Source organism: Drosophila pseudoobscura, chromosome X (genome assembly GCF_009870125.1).
Source record: "Drosophila pseudoobscura strain MV-25-SWS-2005 chromosome X, UCI_Dpse_MV25, whole genome shotgun sequence".
In the NCBI taxonomy this organism is placed as follows: domain Eukaryota; kingdom Metazoa; phylum Arthropoda; class Insecta; order Diptera; family Drosophilidae; genus Drosophila; species Drosophila pseudoobscura.
The window spans coordinates 21,367,218-21,390,229 of record NC_046683.1 but is presented as its reverse complement, the minus strand read 5'-3'; the positions used below and the strand labels follow the sequence as shown (position 1 = coordinate 21,390,229).

Sequence of the window (23,012 nt, the reverse complement as noted above, 5' to 3'; positions counted from 1 at the left end):
GGCTCAATCGACTCGGCTATTGATGCTGACCAAGAATATGTATACTTTATGGGGTCGGAAACGCTTCCTTCTGGACATCCACACACATCCACTTTAACCACAAATCTAATATACCCCTATCCTCATTTTGAGTATCGAAACCTTAAAAAGTAATACCCAGTCCTTGCCATAGTGTCAATGCTAAAACTTAGTGTTTCCAACTTGTCATAGATCCAAAATGACGAGCACAGTTGTCTGCCTCAGGGGAATGGTCTTGCTACCCGTTTCCAGGTCATGGTTCAGGTTGAGCATTTTCCGATTTTATAGTTCTTTCTGGCTGGCGAGACACGAAGGAAGGACACGGGAGGAGCAGGAGACCGCGAAGCCAACGTTCTATGAGAATGGCTGGCGTCACTCTCCCCTCCATTTAATTCCCCCCCCCTCACACTAACAGCTTCTTGTCTTCCATCGTGCATCTCTATGTTAGTATGAGTATGCCTGTGTGTGGTTTTTTTTACTTTTAATGTGTTTGATGCTCTTAAGTCTTTTGATAAAATAAACTGAAAATCGATTTTAATTCAATAAAAGCGGAACTGCTCCCCGAGCACCCCTCTGCCCTTAGCCTCAGAAGACGCTTACATCTCCACTTCCAGCCCCAAGCACCGCTGCATCCCTTATCTGGGCTGTACTACCCTCGAAGAGGCTGTTTGGATTTTGACCAGATCTTTGCAATACAGAAGTCTTCAACGCTCTGCTGCACAGATTATTGCGGGGCTGTTTTCACTAAAATAGAAGCACTATTTCATAGTACATCTGTTGAAATCAAGTCTTACTCAGGTTTGATTTGTTTTTAGACATTACCCAATGTGCTTAATATCGTAATCTGTATTATCTATGGTCTATGATTTGTGGTGGTAAATCGTCCAATAAGCCGAGTAGCGCTGACTCGCGGAGGTGAGCGAGATGTAACGGCAGGTGTTGATGTGAGAAGCGTCAAGATTTAAAGCAACAATTTAGAAACAATTTCTAAAAAGCATTTAGTCATTAGGTGAAAAGAGCACACACCGAGTGCAAGAATGGATCGTGGTTCCTCTCTTTCTCTCCATTCTTCATTCTCCCACATGAGCGCACCTTTTGTGAACAGCGATACCAAAGGACTGAGAGAGAAAGCATGAGGCGGCTCCAATACGAATTCCGGCGCGCACGTATAAAATATTTTGTATAGGCTACATAAATCAAAGGAGTACCGTGTATAAAAGTAGAGCTGCGGCCCCTGTGGCCGCTCAGAACGTATGGCTCCACAGGGACGATAGATTGCTAAGGGCATCCGACGCTCCGGTCCCCGGAGATAGCCTTCATCCCTTATTCCTTAATTGCTGTAACTTACCTCAGACATTTTGCGTTGCTTTTCGATAAGATCAACAAAAAGTCTTCAACTTTTTGGAGCTGGTTCTTGTTGCAGTTGCAGTTGCTGTTGCTGTTGCGTTTACTGTTGCTTTTGTTGCAGCTATTGCGGGTGTGCGTATGGGTGTGTGTGCCCTAGCCTTGGCCAAGGGCTAATGTGGCTGTTGCGGCTGTTGTTCTGGCTGGCTGCTGTTGCAACATCCTCCGATTGACACCCCTCGCCCACATGGCGTGAGAGTAGCAGGCTGCAGACTTGAATCGAGTTCGTTGTGGCTGTTGCTGTGGCTGCTGCTGCTGCTGCTGTTCCTGTTGCATCATGAGTGCTGCATGCAACAAGTGGCAGGCCATACGAGTATATACAGCTAGCAGCGAGTGGCGCGCTGCTCAGGCCTCATGGATGATGACCCCTTGCTGAAAGAGAGCACACCAAAATCAAATAGAGAGAGAGAGAGAGGGAGAGAGAGAGGGAGTGTGTTAATCAATCAGTCGATAAATCAGTCAATCAAACAAACAATCAATTTGAGACCTGTTCGGGCTCAGGAGACACTTGTCGACCTTACGGACGAGTTCAAGAATCTGTCGCTGATAGACATACAAAATACCCTTCCCAAAGGCAATGCCAATTTTGAGCAGATGTTGGCAATCCAGACAGAGAATCACTTATAGCATACTATTTCGAATAATAAGGCAAAGGCATTTGGAGCTTAGGGGCCTGCTTGTTTTTGGCTGAAGACCAGCTAGCTGTAGGATTAAAGTACCGCTTGTATTAGTGGATTGAGTGGAGTGGAGAGAATCGTTGGGTTGAACAAAAACAATCTGTAGCTTCAAGTGATTTCTCAAAGCTCAGTCACACATACACGCACATATATTTTTAATAGAATTTTCATTTCGTAGTCGTGCCATCTGATAGGGTATCTCCAGCCTCGGTCTGAGATTCAAGACTTTTTTATTGTGGTTTCTCTTGATATTTGTTGGCGGCTGTGTGTCTGGCGGAGAGGAACGAGAGAGAATGAGAGAGACAGACAGGCAGACAGAGGTGGATAGAGAGGGAGAGGGAGATGCAGATGGAGATGGAGCGAAACATGGCAGCGAGAACCAGACTTTGTTGATTAAACAATTAAAGTTGAGTCGCTTGCCTGGCTTTGATTGAATTTGTCGCTTCTTTTAATTAGCATCTTGTCACACTTCTCCATCCCCACCATCCCCGTCCTCTCTTTGACCCGTTTGCCACTCAACACCCCCGTCCCCCTAACGCCTCCCTCATTCAATCGTCACAAAGCCCCGTAAAGTATTTAGCCAACATATCAAGTTATTGTGTCAGTTCTCATCCCTCAGCAAAACGCATTCTCCACTCGCTTTTTCACAAAACTTTTCCAACGCATTCGAGTTGATTCGGCTGCAGAGGAGTTGGAAAAAAGCGGATAAACAGACGTACGGACGTACAGACGGTTGAAATACGGCGAAACAGAACAAGGGGGCTTCTTATGCATGCATGAGTGAGTGGTCTATGGGGCACATTCCTCTCAAGAGGAGTTATCCTTTACATTTAATATGCATCAGGCGTCCTGGCGGATAGAGTATATATATATATGTATAAATAATTGTTAAAAGCCAAGCCATTCGCATGGGAAGAAGCACATTACAGGTTTTTATGCTCGGCCCGTTCGCAGGGGACATTTCACTCGGTGCAACATTTTTTTGGACTCATAACCAAATGGGTTGAAAGGTTGAATCATCTTTCTCATAGGAGATAACAATAAAGGAAAACATGATATTGGTGACATCATTAAAAAAACAGCCGCTTTGTGGACTTTGAGACGACCGAATTTTTGAAAGGAATGAAGGCTCTACGCCTCTAAAAAATTATGTTGGCGAACACAAAAAAACAATTTATTATTTATTATTTATTAACAATTTAATCTTGGCTAACACGGGTACATAGGTTGATATGTATGCATTTAATGATCCACCCCCGTGCATATGTATGTACTATTTCTTCTTCTGGCAACTCAGAGGCAGTTTTGCGAGACATTTGGATAAATCGAGCAATTGTACTCGTATCGGCTTGACAATTTATTTCCAATAACAGACATAGCTTCACCCGGAGGTCTGATGGAAAAGAGGATTTCCATTGTCCCCTTCCCAAGAGCAAGGCCCGCGAGCTACCTTCGAGGATTCCCCTAACCATTAATTGGGCATCGTTCACCCCAGCCCCAAAAGCCACGAATATTGCGAGGCACGAGGCTATGTGGCGTCAGGTTCGTTGTTCCTAAATCTAAGCGCTCCTCCTTTTCGCCGGGGCCCTAGAAGTGGGGGCACAACAACACAATCATAAGAGGAAAAAAGAACAAACGGCGATGATAATCATTACACTCATCCCATACATATGTACATATGTATGTATGTACATATGCACACTAATAGCCTCCATGATAATGACGATGACGATGTGTGCTGGAGTGGGGCTTGTTCTGGGTGCTTCCGCTCCAGAGAATGAAATGGGGAGTGGGACGAGTGGCAAGTGGCGAGTGGCGAGTGGCGAGGGGAGGAACCGCAGGCGGCAATGAGCATGGCATGAAATGGCGAGCCAATTCCAGTAACGAGATAAACGATACTGAAACGATTCCGGAACTAGTTTGGCTTTGAACCAATATAGCTGTAATTGAACTAGTTTCCACTTGAGTGGGTCACGGAGCTAGATCAGCAAAGCAATAAATTGAACCTGCTTGAGGGCTACACGGCACAGAAATAATACGAGTCATATTTAATTGGTTACAGAAGCAGTTCCTCGGGCAGATTTATAGGGACATACATATGTACATATTTGTATTTGATGGGGCACTGCAACAAGGGGCAACAAGGGAATACGAAGAGATACTACGGCAACCCACAGCGAGCTTCCATTGGATACGGCAGTAATCCAACCGAATGGATGCAACTCAAACGTTATCCAGAAAGTCCAGATCTATTAAAAACTAGTTGAGCACAATAAAAATTAATTCGCTAGTAAATTGGGCTGATCCGCGCACTGATAATTCCCTTTCATTTCCGACCACGATTCGTAGGGGAATCTCACCTTTGATGTTGAAACGTTTTTTTTTTTGCTTTTTGTGTTTTGTTCTTATTTTATTTTGTATTTTATTTGATGCGCTGCTCTGCTCTGGAATTTTCGCATGAAATTTGTACTATTTGTTTGGCTTTTATTTTTATTATGGTACATGTTTATGTATTTAGCGAGCAGAAATAAAAACACCACCAGAAGAGGGAAGGTGAGGAGAGAATTAAGCACCCATGCAAGCATTCATATGTACATATGTATGTACCTACATCCATCTGTACATACTCGTAAGAGTATGTTGGCGATCTCGGGCAGAGGTTCCAGGTGAAATTTCAGCTGTTCCCCCTGGGACAAGGACAGACAAGAACATGTACGATAATTAATAGAATGTACAGACATATGTACATACATATGTCCAATCGACCGACCAGAGGAGGAGGGCAACAGCAACAGCAACAGCAACAGCAACAGCAATGCCGGACAGTGCGGACAATGCGGAGAACAACAGCGAATTATTAATAAGTGGGGAATGTGAACAATTCCAGGAATTGTTTGCACTCTGACCAGCTCCAAACTCTTCGAATATCACCAATGTGCACTGCCGCCCCACCCACTCTGCCCTCCCTCCGTTCCTGCTCTTGTTGTTGTTGTTCTTGTCTCTTTTCTGATTGTTTTGTTTTTTGCGCCAAGTTTGCCGAAATTCAAGCCCGGCCAGAAGCGAGCTCGGTGCCGAACAAGAGCGTCCACACGAACACGCCGACAGGCGGACGGACAAACAAGTACTACAATGTAAAGCGGAAAGGAGAGCCAGAACAGCCCTGAGGATCTCTGAACCCGATCCGAGAGTGCAGTACAATTGTCGGGTTCTATGGCAAATGATACTCGTAAAGCCATTACACATTTATGCTTCGATTTAAGGGTGTTCCTCCCACTACCACTACCACTACCACTCGCACTCGCACTCCCTCTCCCACTCCCCTCTCTAAGGCCCCACAAGGCTAATCCAGCAGAGCAGAGAAAGATGGACCAGTCGTCACTGCAAAGCATGTGTTCCAAGCTGTCGGTTCCTGGCTATGTCCGAGACCCTTGCGAGTTCTCCATTCGGGCAGTTCCCCATTTTGGGAGCAAGGGCCTGTTTCAGCCAGACGTGATGTGGCTGTCTGCAGTGGAACAATTGCAATGACCTAAAGAAAGTTATGTACTCATTGTACATATGTACATATGTGTGTTCGTCGAAAGAACAATGTTAATATATTTTATTTTGAGTAAATGTTTATGAATTTCCCTGCAAATGGGGAGATGAATAGTAAATCCATTTAAAGAATCCATTTCATTTTCATTTGGTGGAAGTGGAAGAGATATTCGCCTCTGACCAGCCCTTGGCCTTCATCCTGTAGCCTGTAGCCTGTAGCCTGTGGCCTGTAGAATTTAATGCGATCATTGGTGGTGGTCTTTGGCCTGGCCTCTGTGTGTCTTTTCATTCAATGGTGCTGCTGATGTTGTCTTTATTGCCAGGGGGTGGTGAGTGCTGGAGTGAGGGCATTAACAAGTGCAAACACTTCCTTCCTGTCCACAATTTAGCTATATCATTGCCCACACATCGACTCAGAGCCCACATCCCACAGCCCAGACTCCAGACCCCAGACCCCAGCCCCTGACGTAGACTCATCTCGAGTCTTGAGTCTCTTTTTGCTGGTCCCCTGCGCCCCAGCGGCAGCATCCAGCATCCACATTATCATAATTATTTATCGTAAATCTTCCGCAGGCCAAGGAGAGAATTATTTCCTGCTTTTTGTGGCGGCGGCAGCTGCCGCGAACTGAAGATGCTGCTGCGATCGCTTGCCAGTGAGTCCCATCTCAGATTACAGCACTTGCCGTGCCGCTTGCCGCTTGCCACTTGCCACTTGCCGCTTTGCCGCTCTGTTGTTTTTCTGCTTTTCTGCTTTGCTGAACGCACTTGGGGGGCTTCGGCCGCCCCTCCCCCACTCGGCACCGCCCCGAAACACACACCAGATCCGATACGATCCGATCTGATCAGATCATGCCAGACCCAATGCGATTCTGCAATGTGTCTGCGCCCTGTCTGAGTCGTAAATAGTTTGTATTATATGTATAAGCAAGTGATTGCCGTACCCCGAACGAGTACATACGATGCACACACTTGATCTGCATCGATACAGGTGCATATATCGCGGGGGTTACTATGATGAATAGTACCTCCGGTTCATGGTTAGTGCTTTGGAGATTCCTCTATTGGCTTTAAGTAGCATAAATGTGTTGGTCGAAGATGGTTTTTCTTGCTTGTCGCTGTTACGCCTACTCCGCTCACTCCGCTCACTGCAACGCTCACCCCTCCCCATCCTCCCTGTAGATACATGGCTCCGTCGACTTACTTTTCATGACTCATCAAGAAACAGCAAGCACCAGCAGCAGCAGCAGCAAGTTAAACTCAATTCCACACTGTTTATACAATATTTATAGGGGGATTATGTCATTTGACAAAGCGCAATTGTTTGCTCATTTACAGCACTCCGATATCGGCATTTGAATGAACCCCAACAAAACGCAACTCAACTCAACTCACAACTCAACTGAACGGCAGCTGCAGCTGCAACTGCAACTGGAACTGGAACGGTTAAGGGAAGTGCAACTGGCATGGGCCAAGAGCCAAGAGCCCACTGCCAAGTGCCAAGTGCCAAGTGCAGCCATTGAATGCCAGCGGAAGCAGATACAGATACAGATACAGATACAGTTATGGATATAGATAGAGTATCTCTATCATAGTACGGTGAATGCGGACCGTTGGTCCCCAGCTTCGAGCTGTGATGCCGTTCCCCTGAGCGAAAATTCCAATCTATAAAACATTACTTGCATTCTAGTACCTACCTAGTATGTACACTTGTACATTTGCTGGCAAATGTAATCGCAATTGATTGTGTGTGCATATCGATTAAGAGTGATATCAATGCGGTGGACGGGGACTCTTGTCTGGAAGACACGTCGCAGCGGTTTACGCAGAGTTAGAGGAGCGGAAACTATTTCGTTGGTAAAGAGAACGGATACACATAACAATAGATAGAATAGGTTTCAGCATCCTTCTCTACGAGCCATCGATGACTCAACCAAGGAGCAGAGCAGGCCTAGGGCCTTCCCTTGCCTGCCTCCACACAGACGATCTGTGTCTCATTCGACTGCGAGCAATCGTTCTGAGTGCGGTGTGGCAGCTAATGAATGATGTGGTGTTGTTGCTGCTGCTGCTGCTGCTGCTGCTGCTGCTGTTGTTGCATGTGTACTTTGGCCACAGTGTGATTGCGCAATGTGCGGCTTTTGGGGGTTTTGCGGCTTGTGCCCTATGATTATGCACAAATTGCTCATTAATATGATACGCGTATGATGCGAGTGTGTGTGTATGTATGTGTGTTTATCCGGGAGAATTAATTTCAGGCAACGTCATCATCATCGCATGAATCCGATATGCACAAGTTCAGTGAGCGAGAGTGAGAGAGTGCGGGAGTTCGAGACTGCGAGTGTCTGTGTCCGTGTCTGTGTCCGTGCCTGTGCCTGTGTGCACACACACATTGAGTGCACACATCGACTTTGCCACTGAACTGATTTAGATGGCGATTACTACTTATTGTCGTCGCTGCAGACAGCTCACAGTCCTCAAAGTCAGCAGCAGCAGCAGCAGCGGCAATCGTGATGAGACAATAAAACAATTTATAAATATTTAAAACAACTTACACCCGTTTCTTTGTCTCTCCATCCAAGTATTGTACATACATCCATACGTACATAGAGGCGTACAAATGAATACATACATTACAATAAGTACAAGTGTATGTACACATTGTATGCTCTAGAAACTACATATATCTGGCATACGAAGAAGTAGGCTTCGCAAGGAGAAGGCTCCCAGTGAAGAGCACACTGGCAATGGATGATGAAAGCCTGGATGGAAAGCCTGAAAAAACTTTCCCTGCATTCATCTGATGACCCTAGTCAACACTCTTTGGCATTACCCGAGAATGCCACACCAATGTGCAGAGAACTTTGCCATTCTGAAGTGCTTGGGAATCCAGCAATCCCTTCAACCAACTCCCAAAACTTTGTAAATTCAAAATTAATGATTGTTCGACTAAGAAAAAGTCAAAAAAACATGTGAAGATATTCCAAGATATTCGAACAGCTTTCGAACAGGGCTTATCGATGCTCATCTCTTAGACCTTGCTTGGGCTTATCAAGTACTGGCATGCGAGTGTATTTGTTGGAAAATATGATTTCGAATTCAGTTGCACTCGAACGAGACTTGTAGCGGCAGAGTCGGGCATCGATCGAACCCTGCTTGCATTTTGTTTTTGCATTCTCTGGCGCGAGATTCGACCGCGACCACCTCTTCGTCCGTGCGGCCTGGCACCGGTCTCTGAAAAATAAATCCCGGGGCAGTTGTGGGAATGGGAACAGTTGCGACCAAGGACCAGGGTTTTTTTTTTGGCTGATACATGGCGTAATCACTTGCTAGTCCCTGACTAGTTCGAGCGTCTACGGCAGCAGAGATGGCTAAGAACAAATGGCAATGCAGCTGTTCAGACAGAGATGACGCCTCTCGAAGGGAGGCGTGCCTTCGAGCAAACTGCACTCAGAAGACTGCAACAGTGGAAGGTTAGCTTTTACAGATACATGCAGTACGTATATTGAGAAACATACCATGTGACGAACTGTGCAGTTTGGTGGGGTTGAGATCTGTTTATCTGCTGCAGAAAGAACCCTCCGTGCGGACAAATACGTGCTCGGAAAGGTTTCCCTAACAGCAGGGCATTCTTTCAGTCGCAACTATTGCACTCCTTGCCATGCTATTCCTATTAATATTAATATTAATATTGACATTAATATTAATAAGGGCAATAAGTAGCTCTCTATAATTATACAGAAGCAGAGCAATTATGGAAGAAAACTGTGCAAACAATTGGAAATGGAAATGGAAATGGGAATGAAACTGGAATTTGTAATTCGTTAGTTAAACAAACGGGAGACATTCCAGTTCCAGTTGTAGTTCCACTTCCACTTCGAGTTCGATTTGTTCGATAAGTAGACCGCTGGCAGTGGCCCCCGTGGAGGAGGCTGGCCGGATAAACGGGGGAGGAAGCATTTTTATGAGGTGCCGCTCAGGTTCGATTTGATTTGATTAGATTTAATTTGTTTGGCTGATCGCCGCGATGATCGCTTTACGAGAATTCTCAACGGAAATGTTCTCGTGAGTCCATCAGTCGAATCATCATCGATAGTCATCAGTCCATAATGATAGGCAGAGCCATTAAACCTTTAAATAGTGCTAATCATTCCACCCCTGCTGGGACAATCATCAGTTCAATAGAGATGAAGATGGGAACTCCCTAGTACTCCCTATGCAGAGGAAGAGGATTGAAACGAAGCAACGAGTATGGGCAAGTTATCTATTACGAGTAGAAAAAATCTAATTTACACAAGGATTAAACAGGAAAGAGAAGAAATGATTCGTTCCTTTGTAGTTACTGAATCTGGAACAAAACAAACTTAAAAGATGATCCTTAAATCCTTAGATTGCGTTTGATTTGTTTCGCTCCACCCAACAGGTTCCCCGACAATCCCCCGCTAGTGCGTCCTTTTGCTAGAGGACCTTCCCCATGGCCCGTGCCTGACCCCCTGGCGTCCTTGACACCGACGGGGGGGGGGGGGGGCCACAGTCGTGCCGCAGTCCTTTTGTGCAATAGATGGCCGGACTGGGGGAGTGGAAATCGTTCGGGATGGCTGGTCGCTGGGGCATTAGACAGCCTGTTGTTGTTCATGTTCTTGCCACATTAAATGAAAATTGAATTGAAAAATTCATTTTTAAACATTTGCTTACATGACTTTGCAGGGCCACAAGAAGGGTAGGTGGCGCATGGGCGCATGGGCGCTGTTGTGGGGGGCAATTGGCGGTAGGCGCTCATGAACTCTAGGCCCAAAGTCGAAAAGTTGAAAGACAAATAAACGGCGGCAAAGTGCAAATAGGCAAAACAAAAAAAAAACAGCAGCGGCCGCGGCAACAACAGTAAAAGACGCAGATCAACAAAAACCAACACAAACAAAAGAGCGCCAAATGGACGGTGGGGGTGGGGTGGGGTGGGGTGGGGTAGGAGGTGGGATGGGTGGGATGGGTGGCTCAATGTTGGAAATAAAGCAGATCGGAATCGAATCGAAGGGAATGCCGAACTGGAAATACCCTAGGAACGAAGATGACGAGTTCCTGAGCGCACTGGCATTCTGCGAGTAGTCCATGAAGTTGCACGGCTGGAACGGAGGAGTTCTTGAGATATACTGATCAGGCACTACAACGAAAGATTAAACAGAAGAAGTCTACTATAGAGTCCATGATGGAAACGCAACATAGCCACACACTCGTGTTCATAGAAATACTCGCATGCGAATTCGAAACATACCCCGTTCTTTTGGAAACATTCTCCACTTGGGACATATGTAAGTACATGTGTAGAACATCAATTACAGAACGTCTTGGAACTAGTATATTCGGATATTGATGTTGCTTTCTAGTATGTTCCAATCAGCAATCGACACGACAGCACGAGTACGTTCCCTGTTCGTTGGGTTTTCTATTGCCCGGAGGTTTTTTTTGCTAACATTTTTGCTTTTCGCGACATTGACGAGGCGCTAAAGAACATGGTAAACTCTGAAAAGTTCCCTCATGTTTCTGTATCTCAGATTTTGTGGCTGCTTTAATTTTCTGCCAATCTGCCAATTAGTGTTGTTGTACCCCTCCCCGCCCCAAAAGCCTTTAACAATACCGATTTATATAAAAATATACGTACATACATATGTATGTATGTATGTGTGTATTTCTCCCCTCTCCCCATCCCTCTTCCTATCACTCTCACTCTCAGTCTGTAGTTTTTTCCCTCGCTTTTTGTTTATTTACATTTCGAATGCGAATTGTTATTGCTACCGTTTTGTATTCCCTTCTTTTTGTATCTTTTTTTCGCTCTTTTTTGTTGTTGCTGTTGCTTGTGTGTGCGTGTGATTTGTTGGTGTGATTAACATTGAATTTGGGATTCAGTCGAGGCTGAAAGCTGACAGAAGGGCTGAAGGGGTACAGAGGTACAGGGGTGAAGGGGTGAAGGGAGGGCGGTCATTGCTGGTCAGTGACAGCTGCTCCAAAGTGTCTGTCACAGACAGTGGCAACAGAAGCCACCCAGTTGCAGTTCTTAATGATGCTTGGAGTCTCTTCTCAGATGCAGACAGCAACAGGAGACGGGGAAGGGTGCGAGCAGAGGAGGGATGGGGTGGAGGGGCGGGTCGGGCCGGAGCAGAGCCACTGTAAACTGATATCCTTTGGCTGCTGTCGTCGAAGATGCTGAGAGCGACGCTCCTTGGGGGCAGTACTTCAAGAGAAGAGCAGGGAAACCCGAAAGACATCTTGAGTTTTCGTTTTACGAAATGCAGCCCTGGTGCAGAGAGCCTATGTACTCGTAGCGACTCGGTCTTCTGTGAACTCTGTATAAAAGGACTCTGTCGACTGTTAAACAGCAATTTATCGCAAAAAGTGGCTGCGGATGCTCCGGCTTTCGCAAATCGCAAGACTCTGCGACTTCAGACCGGTAGCTAGGGAGCTTCCGATTCCGATTAATACATATATTAAAGAAATCTATTTCAAATCTATTACTTCACTGAAATTAAGGTTGTATTCACATAGAAAAAGGCCCACAAATTGTATTATTTATCTATGAATATTTGATTTAAATTTAATTTATAATTAATTAATATTTAATTTTTAATTAAGTATGTTTATATATGTACGTATGTACATATGGATTTTTGAATTGTTGCATCCGTTTTGGCTCTTTTGTCTTTTTTTATGGCTTTTTTGTGTAGCTTCGGGTGTATATTTGCATCTAAGTACCTTTGTATCTGGTATCTAGTATCTGGTGTCCGGAGGAAGGGCCTAAGTGCTCGCATGCCTCGCTCTGTTTGCTCTCCACGTTAGCGCCTCGAATTCGAATTGAATGCGAATGCTCGCCAGAGATTTTTTTCGGTCTAAAGGAGCTGGAGCTGGAGCTGGAGCTAGAGCTAGAGCTGCGGCTGGGGCTCGGGCTGGGGCTGGGGCTGGGGCCTCCCCCTGACCCACAAAAGTGCTCGCTTTTGCTTATTTGTAATTGATACTTGATCTGTTGGAGCATATAAAAGCCACTTTAGGCGTTGGCATTACGTCACCTTGAGTCAGCGTCACAGCCAGCAAGCGTCACAGCCAGCCACAGAGACAGAGACAGAGCCAGAGGGAGAGGGAGAGGGAGAGACAGCGACAGATACAGAGTCCAAGTCCAAGTCCGAGTCTGAGTCTGGGTCTGAGAACGGACTGGCAATAACTGGGGCCACAACGCACTCAGACTGCTCTCATAAACACAATTTCAGACTTCTTTTTGATTCGAATATACCCGGGGCGGGCATATGCTATTGTACTGTAAGATCTCTATAACGTTGCAAGCTTTGGGCACCCTCTAGAACGACCGTTTCTTCGTATGAAACACACAGCTATGGTTCTGTGACCGCTGCAATCCTTGCGGTATCGATTTGCCTGTGGAATTCTGGCTACGAACGAGTATCTTTGAATTCGAGACTAGCATTCAGGCGCTCGGCTAGGGCATATAAATGCGTTCTAAAATCTTCAAGCCATGCTATGTCCAAGTTCAAATCTCGATCATTCCTCGGCTGGTCAGCCCGGGAGAGCCGTTCGTAGTTCGTAAGCCGTGAGCAGGAGGGGGGAGCGGGAGCGGGAGCGGCAGCGGCAGTCGGAGATCTCTCATCTGAGATTTGAGATCGCTCGCGAGAGCGGAACAGCTGTTTTGATTTTGCCACTGGCTCCGCGCTTGGCGCTCTGGGTCTGGGTCTGGCTCCGGCTCCGGCTCAGAGCTCTGCGCTCTTCACGCTTCGGAAATCTGCTCGAGAGATTTTTTTAACGACAAAAGTCTGAAAACTGAAACTGGTCTGGCTGCTGTCCCTGTCCCTGTCCCCTGTCCCCTGACCCACCGCCCCGCCCCGCCCCGCCCCACCTATGTGTGTGCTCCGAGCTGAATATTGAATGTTGAATGTTGAAAAGAAAAACATACACTTTACGCGAGTAATTTTAAAATTGTATACAAAAGTTCAACTGCTGCTTCAACAATATTTTATTCATTTGAAGCCCTCGCTTTGCTCCCTGCTCCGCTTCTTCTACTGTTGTTGTTGGAGTTGTTTAATTAATCAGTTTTAATTTTAATTTTCCATAAATAAAGGCAGCAAATTGTGGGCCATTGTTCTGCTTCGGCCGCTGCTGCTGCTGTTGGCCCACAAGCGTAATGTCAGAATGGAATCTGCAATCTGGAATGGCCGACCAGCGAGAGACCGAGACCCTTCAAAGGAAACAAAACAGAGCCGAAACAAATGCGGGGAAAACCTCAGAAAGTGAGTGGCATAATGGGGCACACCAGCACCAACTGCTGCCTTGCCGCATTGTTGTCGGTTTTCTGGTCGTACCCTACAAAGGAGTTCCCAGCCTGATGTCCCGCCGGGAAGCGCAGGTCTTTTCGGCCCTTCCGTGAGTCTTATGCGGTCTTGGTCCTGAGGTGGATCCATTGTAGTGTCGCTTGGGCATGTCCCCTCCCAGGTAAGGGGTATTTTTAATTCCATGCCTCCATGCCTCCATTCCTCCCGAGGTAGCCGTTGGTTGCCGCCGGTCATTCGGCTGCTACTGGCCGGAGAGGCAGAGGCAGAGGCCCGCAGGAGCTGCAACAAATGTCCTGCAGTAATAAAGTGAAAAGCGTAACTTAAGGCAAGATGTGGCACGGGGCCGCCACTCTCTTGTGGGCAGAAGCAGGAAAACGAAGCCGAAGAAAGGGAATAGAAACGACTACTGCATGGAAATGAATTTGAATGAATGCATTCCCCACGAGCGGGGGGCTCAACAGAAAGTCCTCCGAAGGGAGGACGAGACGGGGATTAGTCCGGGGCAGGGAACTTTTGCCCCATGCCTGCCCCAAGACAGGGCTTTGCTCCGGTACTAGCTTGTCTTGGGTCAGAACAGGAGCAGAGAAACATTCACGTCAGGCCTATCTATATCTATACTAAAGAAAAGCATCTCAATCGTTTATATATCCTTGTATAAAGGTAAAGAAAGAATTTGAAATTTCGAATTATAGAAGATATTCGTTTTTGTAATTTTTTGTAAATTATGTTTTTTTCCAAAATTTTCTGATGATGATATCTTATACCTTATCGAGGGAACGGGGACCCTCTTGGTAACGAAACAATTGGATCAAATACGAATGACCGTGTTCTCATCATTGGGTTAAATTACAGTATTTTATGCACATTTTGTAGCACACTTTTCCCTTTTCCTGTTCTCCGTTTTTCCTTCTTGCCTTCTTGTCAAAGGGACTTCGGCTGCATTGCATCATTCTGAATAGTTTCCACTCGTCTATATTGCTTCTCTGAACCCTCCACTCCCGCCCGCACGCCCGCCCGCCCCCACTCCCGCACTCCCCTCCAACCACTCTGGCAACTCTGCCAGAGCGTCGAGCGTTTTGTTTGGTATTGAAATTCTAGACAAGATTGCGCTGAACTGCACCCACCCAACTTCCCCGGGGAATGCGCAAGGAACTGTGTGCAAGTATCTCGCAGATACATCGGTAGAATGCAATGCGCCAGCCACTGGGAAAGCGGTGTGGTGTGGTGTGGTGGGGTCGGGACGGGACGGGACGGTAGTCAGTCTTGGCCCGTTATCACCGCAAACAGAAGAAGCAATTTGGCCATAACGCAGTGCCCCAATCTTCTCTACCCCATTCCTCCTCCAACGAACCCAAAAACAAAGCAGAACGGAAGAGCAGAGCTTTTTGGCTATTAACCCACTAAAGGCCAAGAACATCTGGCAGATACAATTTCGATATCGATGAGGAAGCTGCGTACCACATCAGGACCCCCACCCCCGATCCCACCCCTGAGTCGGGGATTACTTACGCTTACGACTAGTTTATGCGGTGGGTCAGTTAGGAGGCTGGGGCTGGGGCTGGGGCTGGGGCTGGGGTTGGAATGGTAGTTAACGACTGCAAAATAGCGTTCACATGTAGTGGAGAGGGTTCGATTGTTTGCTATTCTACACCGTAGGTTCAACAAAGGTTATAATTGAGATAAACGCACAGTACTATAATTGGGATTTGGTAAAAGGTCCTACTTACACGGGTTACATGCATTATACACATGTGCAAATGTATTTGTATGTTGAGTAAAAGATACGTTTAATGGTTCCCGGCCCAATCTCAATCTGTTTCCCAGATGTAATGACACATCTGGGTTTTCAGTTAAAATTTCTTTAAGCCGATAGTTCTCTACGGAAGTAAAGGTTCTACTACTGGGGCTTTTGAACCCCTTCCTTCCCGTGCAATGCACAGTGCCACAACCCTGGCCCCTGCCTCAAGAGTCCCCGTGGAAATCCACGTGCAATTTAAAAGGTATCATTGGCGGGTGGTTGGGCGACCGTTTGAGGCGAGAGGCGTGTGAGGCCAGATGCAGGGGCAGGTTAGGGAGTTGTTTGTGGGTTGGCTTTTGCAAATCTTTCGTGCACCTTTTCCACAGAAACTGGAGGAGAGTGAGGAAGAACGATCTTCAACAACTACAAAGAGAGAGGGAGAGAGCAGCACCACAGAGCGACACAAGCGAAGGGCCGGCCTGCCCTGGAATACATATGTACATATGTACATATGTACATATGTATGTATAATGAGGTGAGGCCTGGCCTCACCTTCGTACTCGCTCTAAAATGCAATCGATTTATGATACTCGGAGGCTATCAAGATGAGGCCGCTCTCTGGGACAGCCCTACCTTATGGCTAGTATACCTTGGGACTACCTGCCTGCCCGGAGATCATTCACTGCTGTTGTTCTCTGCCTCTCTGGCGCTCTCCCTCTCCCTCTGTCGCTGGCCCTTGCTGTCTGTCTTTCTCTCTCTCGCGCACTCCTTTAGCCGGCGTCGTTCAAGAAGATCACTCTTGCAGTTTTCTGTATCTCGACGTCGCCACTCTGGTTCTTCGTTTTGCATTTGTATTGGTAGTGATTTGTAATGGTATTTCGTATTTTGTCGAATGTAGAATGCAGATTGCCAGAATGCCAGAATTCCAGAATACCAGAATGAATTCGGTGAGAGATCTGTGAGTGGAACGTATAACTTACCTTTGAGTACGAGTACATTGTATCTTCTATCTTTCTTGTGTACTATGTGTGTACTATGTATCTCTGCTACTGCCAAGCCAATCACCAATCAAAGCACAAAAAAAAGGTCACACAACAAAAAAGAATAACATCACACACGCAGACACACACGCACAACAGTTCTCACAATACAATTACAACAGAAACAACAGCAACAAAACAACAACACAAAAAGAGAGTAAAAACTATTATAGTATTATATTTTTTGAAACACGTTTTCCTATGGCAGAAGGTCTGTGGTTGTTGAGGGGCTGAAGTGGGGGGAATTGCAAAGATTTAAACACGACACACACAGACGCACACACGTACACGTTGCACTAGTTGCTGCTGCGCTGCCGCTGCCGCTGCCGCTGCCGCTGCCACTGGCGCGTCGTCGCCGCTGCCGAAATCAAAAGTCAACGTCAACGTACTATTATTGGTGCTAGCGGTTCTTATCGCGCGCTGCTGCACGTTCCGTTGGGAGTGAGTGGTTTTTGCTGTTGCTGTTTTTGTTGCTGTTGCTGTTTTTGTCTGCAGTTTTTGGATTTTCGTAGAGTTTTCCGGTCGCTCGCCCGAAACGTCCGCCACCCGCGACTTTACCGTTCGAAACAAAACAACCGTTTGACGTTTGAAAACGCTGCGTATAGGGATGTTGGGTATATTTTAATATTTTAATATTTTTTGTCGATAATATACTTGTAGGTGATATTTTGTTTTGGCGAGAATATCAATATGGATATTTTTGTGGGATATCAACGTAATTTTCTGAATTCAGAAAAAAAATCGACATGTTGTTTCATTCAGTTGGTTGCAGTGCAAATGGGGCGGCAAGGCCGTTTCAAATACGCCCGCCTTCTAATGTTGCTGGTCCTTAAAAATGTTGTACGGACACATGTGGCTAGAAAACATATGTTGCTGAGAAGAAAAAAAGGTATGGACAACCAGTAAAACGTCTCAGAAAATATAACATACTGAAGCCTACGCTCACCCTTTTTCTCAACATGCTGTGAATTTTGTGAAAATTTACAAAAATCATGGTGAGGTGAGGTTTGTATAGCATGCCGTTTGAGTTTGTGTCGATGTTCGGTCTAGTTCGATCAAACCAAAGAGAGAATTTACGCTCTCAGACTCAGATGTGCGTTTTGTCGCGAGTGTATGTTGCTGGAAAATCCACAATCATGCCTTTAAGATAATTAAGAGCCCGGGCCCTGTGTAAGATTTAAAAGTGCGCGGGCGGCAAGGCCGTTTCAACTACACCCAGTAGTTGGAAACATGTTGGTAGTAAATTTACTGCGCAACATACAGTTGGTTGTTCATTAAGCTTCCAACCAACGAAGCTCTCACAAGACTCACTTTTGAGTTTCAAGTATGAGCTGGACAGAATCGTCTCAAACACGTTCGCTGGCGAACAAAACACAACATTTTCGTTTGCCGAATGCAAGTGCAATTGCTCGGGTTCAGTTCGGTTTTTGTTAGGATGGATGGTTGCAACCTGCTGATTCCCCCCGATCGAACCAATCTAAAGGAAGCTTATGTGAGTTAACGAACGATTGAGAAAGAGAGAAAGAGGGATAGAAAGAGCGTGACAAGAGAAGAAATTACTGGGAAGATTGCACAGCCTGTATCATATCCCTAGAAATTAGGGACCCTGAGCATGAATTCTAGGTCAGATTTGTTCCACTCGTCAAGTTTTTTTTCTAACCTCAAAATTCATCGGATTTGCTTGAGACTCGTTGCTCGTGGGTTTTTGGGGTCGCTGATTACGAATTTCAGTTTTCCTGTTTCGAGATGTATCAAGTTCTTTTCTCTTCAAAACATATATTTGAAGGAGGAAGATATAGATTTAGCAATGCCGGAGAGTTATTCGTTTTAAATGAATAAATTTTTGAAAACATACTGCAAATTCGTAATTATTGAGCTCAAAAACTCCCGAGTGACGAATTTCACGCGAATCTGATGAATTTTTAAATAAGTTTCCGCCATTTTTCGGCCATATATACATACATACATAGTTAGGGAAAGTAAAGCCGAGATGATGGTAAGAGATGATGAATCAAAGTGGGAAGAGAGTAAATTAAAGGGATTTGATAATAGAGAAGCTTTTGTGATGGTATGGATCAATAGGTGGTCAGGCTTCTTGAATTTGGAAACCCTAAGCAGCGAGCATCAATATGCCGGTTCATGTGGGGGCGATGGGAGCAGTGGGGAGCCGTAGTAGCGGAAATAATTGGATAAAAAAGCGGAATGCAGAAGATAAAGATTGTATGATAGAAGAATGGAGGCATTGGGAGAGTTTGATTCGGAATTAACAAGGACTAACTAGGAAAATTGACTAACTCAGAGCTCTATATGCCAGGAATATACAGACTATACAGAATATACTTCCCCCCGTTACAAGCTAATTATTTTCCGAAAGTGATTCAATTTACTTTACTTTCTGCGGTGGGGATAATGAGTGGACACTTTTGAGCCGCGACTACCGCCAAAACTGAATCTCATTAGAGGACTGTCAGCACGAAAAACATGTACGGTAATGACGGGGAATGGGAGTAGTATGAGCGGTATTGTTATATTAGACATGTGGTTTTAAGGAATATAGGAGCCATCGGGGAGGACACAACGGAGTGAGATTTCGAATCTTTTTCCATTGAAAATACAATAGCTCAGGCACTTGTGGCAGGCTCAGTAAATTCAGTATGTACACCACTCAATCGACCATCTCCCGTGAGCTGGATATTCGCTGGGCCCATGAGAGCCTTTCGCTGTTTTCCCTCTCATTAGCGAACAAAGCCAGTAGAAGCCACCAAATTAACAATTCAAATAATTATGAAAGAAAAACAGAATATCAAAACAATACAAGTTAATTATTTTTCGGAATTTAACTCGATTTCCGTTCGGTGGTCGGCAACGGAAACGGAAATGGAGACTGGAATGGGCAGGGCAGGGCAGGGCAGGGCTGTGCGAGCTGGACTGTCGATGTCGCAGTCCATTCCCGTCGATACGAAAATGTCACCGAAACCGAATCTCATTAGCGGACTGTCCGGAATCAACAGCCACTGCCTGTACGTGAGCCCCGCTGCTGACTGGGATTATGGTTATGATAACACTTGGGACTGAAAAGCGCCCCAAATGTACAGACATAAATAGGTATATGTATATGTGTGTACATCTCCTCCTAATTAGCGGGCTTTCGCCAGTTGTTCGGATCAGAGCACAACATCAGGCAACAAATCAACAAAATCTAATTGAATTCTGACCAGTAACGAGGGACTGCGTCCATACAAATGTATGTACATATTTATGTATGCATGTTTATACATAATGTTGATATCGGTATATATTTGGGCATGGAGACACAGCTTCATATACATATACTGTACACATGTCAATAGACCTATGTATGTATGTATATAATCGATATTCGAAGGTTCCACGTGTAGGTTGGACGACAGTTCCTATTCCGTGTGTAGATTAAATGGAACTGTCCTTTCATTGGAATACGTTTCCATCAAATTTTACTCCTGACTAAGGCATCACCAAAGTCTTATTATTTGAAGGAGGAGCCATGCATAAAATATACATACATATTACATCAAAAGTAAATAAATACAGAAATATAGGATTTAGCTCTGTGACCTTTGATCTGTAAGTAAGACCGAACCGTAGAAAATATGCGAGAGAAGCGCAACTACGATGGACCTCTGTCCATCCAAAACATGAGCACCCACTCATGGCAGGCATTGAATTTCCTTCCTTCCCATCCACCAGATGTCCATTCATCAGGGTTTGCCCTCATCCCCGGCCTGGTGTCTTATAAATCTCCGAGGCTGTCGAATTAAGCGGCCGCTAGCCTGGACCCGCTCTCTGTGGACCCGGACCAGGGCCGAGCCAACATATTGCTACCCATAATTCCTGGAAACTTCGCCATCCTGTCAATTAGACGCAGTCAACAGTTGCAGTTGGCCCGGGGACTACGAGTATCCGTGTCCCACTCCCAGTTCCATTCCCAGCCCCTTACCCATTATCCAGCTTTAGTAGCAGCAACGGTCTATGGCTCCGACTGCTCTTCAGTAGTTTTCCCTCAACTTCCTCTCGCTGAGCAAACTCATTTCGCAGCAAATTAAAAAAAAATTGTGAAGTGTGGCAGTTGCAGTGCGGCTGTGTCTGTGTTGTGTCTATGTTTGTGGGGCAGGCATCTCTGTTCTCTGGTCCATAGGCGGGGTCAAATCGAAGGGCATTTAGAGGCCGGCACGGACGGACGATGCACAGAATCTGCTCTGTCCAACACCCTCCGTAGCTTCATCTGCAATCCAATCTCCCTTTGCCATAAATAATTTAGAAAATAAAGGCCCGACATCTGAAATACGAGATGGGGACTCGAAAGGGACTCTCCGGACATTTAAGCCGTGTCCTTGGGCATACGCATGCCCATACCTAGTCGGCTCCAGCCATAGCCTTCCTCGCCCAACTCTGGCAAATGAAAAATGCAGTCAACTTAATTACAGCTCCACCCAATCCACAATCCACAATTCGAAATCCTTCTGGCAGAGCCCCAACCCCTACCATCTCTCCATCTGCACTCCCATCGCCAAGAGCCACCCGTGGAGGAGCATCAACAAGTTCGGCATCCGTTTTCACTTTCAGGCCCAGCAGCGGCAGCAGCAGCACCTTGAAAGCGGGTGGCGAGAGGGGGGCGGCCACAACGGGAATCGGGGGAGGGACACGTGTTGCATCTTGCATTACAGCTGGTGGCAGCGGCAATGACTAATTGGTGCTTGTTAGCTGGACTCCGAGCACTGGTGAAACCGAAGCGTGTAATTGCGGAAAATTGGGTGCCAAAGCCAAAGGCAGGACATGCTGTGACATTGTCCTTGCGCAACGGCATTTGATTTCTGCCTCTGTGAAATTTAACGCCCTGAACGCGCAGAAGGGAGGCCCGCCTGCTGGTGCATTGCTGCACAGCCCCCTCTCTGGCTTTGCCCCAAAATCTCACATTTCACTTAGATCTGAAGGATTGGATGGGGGCCCATAAGATAAAATGCTTGCCGCTTGCTCTGGGTAAAACTAAAATCCCTACAATCCAGATAGAGGCTGGTCCTAACCATTAAGCTGACTCCTTTTGGAAACGTCGATACGATCCGGCGTTGGACCACACCACTGTCCGAAAAGTGATCGTTCGGAATAGGGAATCATCCCCTTATACTATGTCTCCTGGTTCCATCCTGAGCTCTGGTCGTCTAAGTAGGCTGGACAGGATTGGCAGATGTTTAGACTCCTTTAACATCCTTTAACATCACGACTCTTGCTGCTCCTCTCATAGTAATTGCATTTATTTGATGACCTACCACCTACCGTCTGCCACCACCCTCCACCCACTCCCTAAGGGTCCTGTTGACATGCATTTTGTTACGTTGTGAGCAGCACTTGCAGCTGGATCTGCTTGCAGAACAGAATGTATTCTAATTAGGGAGCTGAAGCCAGCTCTCCTGACGTGCGAGACAGCGGATGAATGCTCCTGTCCTAGCCACTGTGCCACTCACGGTTGCTGGGCACTGCCAGTGGGAGTGGTAGCGTCTCAGCTACCCCATCAATTGGCATCATGCAGCTTATTTATTTACGACGCACTTGCGCTCTCTACTGCAACACTGGATGTGGATGTGGATGTGGATGTGGAGGTGGAGGTGGAGGTGGACATGTGTGTCCCGTCCTGTCCTATCGGTACCGTAACAGGGTGGGGCTCCAGTCTTTCTCCAGTCCTAACAGTGAACCAGTTTGATTTCTCCTGCCAGTTTCCGTCTATTGCTGACCTCTTCTAGTGCGTCTGCCTCTTGCTGTCCGTTATTATCCACTTTTGTTATTCTTATTTCCATATAGAGACACTCGAACTGTCCATTCCCCGCCTTCGGCCAGTCCTGTTCATTCTTATTCACTTTAATCTTTCTTTCTGTCTGTCTGTCTCTCTGCCTTTCTTGACTTTCGTCCCTAATGGAAGTCTGCGCCTGTCCGTTGCCGACATTGTCTTTCCATTTACCTGTAGGTCCCGATCCGTTCTAGTCCGCTCTTTATGTCCTGCACATAACTTTGGCTTTCTGGAGCTCCAAAAATGTGCGTAAGATTATCGGGTCCGGTGGAGCTATAGATGGCTTGAGCGGTTATTTGGGTGGCTGGATGGGTGGTTGGGTTGGTTTGGTAAAGATGTGTCCTCGAGGTGCTCGAGTACACGTTTATGCATTTTATGACAGCATTGGGTTCGTCATAAACTCACAGAAAGGGGGGCATGCTCCAGCCAGGGCTTCTTTGAGAGCTCTTGTCTCGCCTCAGAAGT

The 23,012-nt window shown here is 46.2% G+C and overlaps 1 protein-coding gene across 2 annotated transcripts in view; it reads right to left on the bottom strand.

Moving 5' to 3' along the window:
* The window catches only part of Ac13E (Adenylyl cyclase 13E), a 48,748-nt gene extending 31,157 nt beyond the window's left edge, over window positions 1-17,591 (bottom strand). For both annotated transcript variants that reach the window (XM_015185442.2, XM_033382481.1), the window contains exons 1-2: window positions 16,670-17,591; window positions 1,367-1,794 (exon numbers count right to left, since the gene is read on the bottom strand). In XM_015185442.2, coding sequence (XP_015040928.2) covers window positions 1,367-1,375 — 9 coding nt within the window. In that variant the 5' untranslated portion in view covers window positions 1,376-1,794; window positions 16,670-17,591. The remainder of the gene's footprint in view (window positions 1-1,366; window positions 1,795-16,669) is intronic.
* Window positions 17,592-23,012: the final 5,421 nt, after the last annotated feature.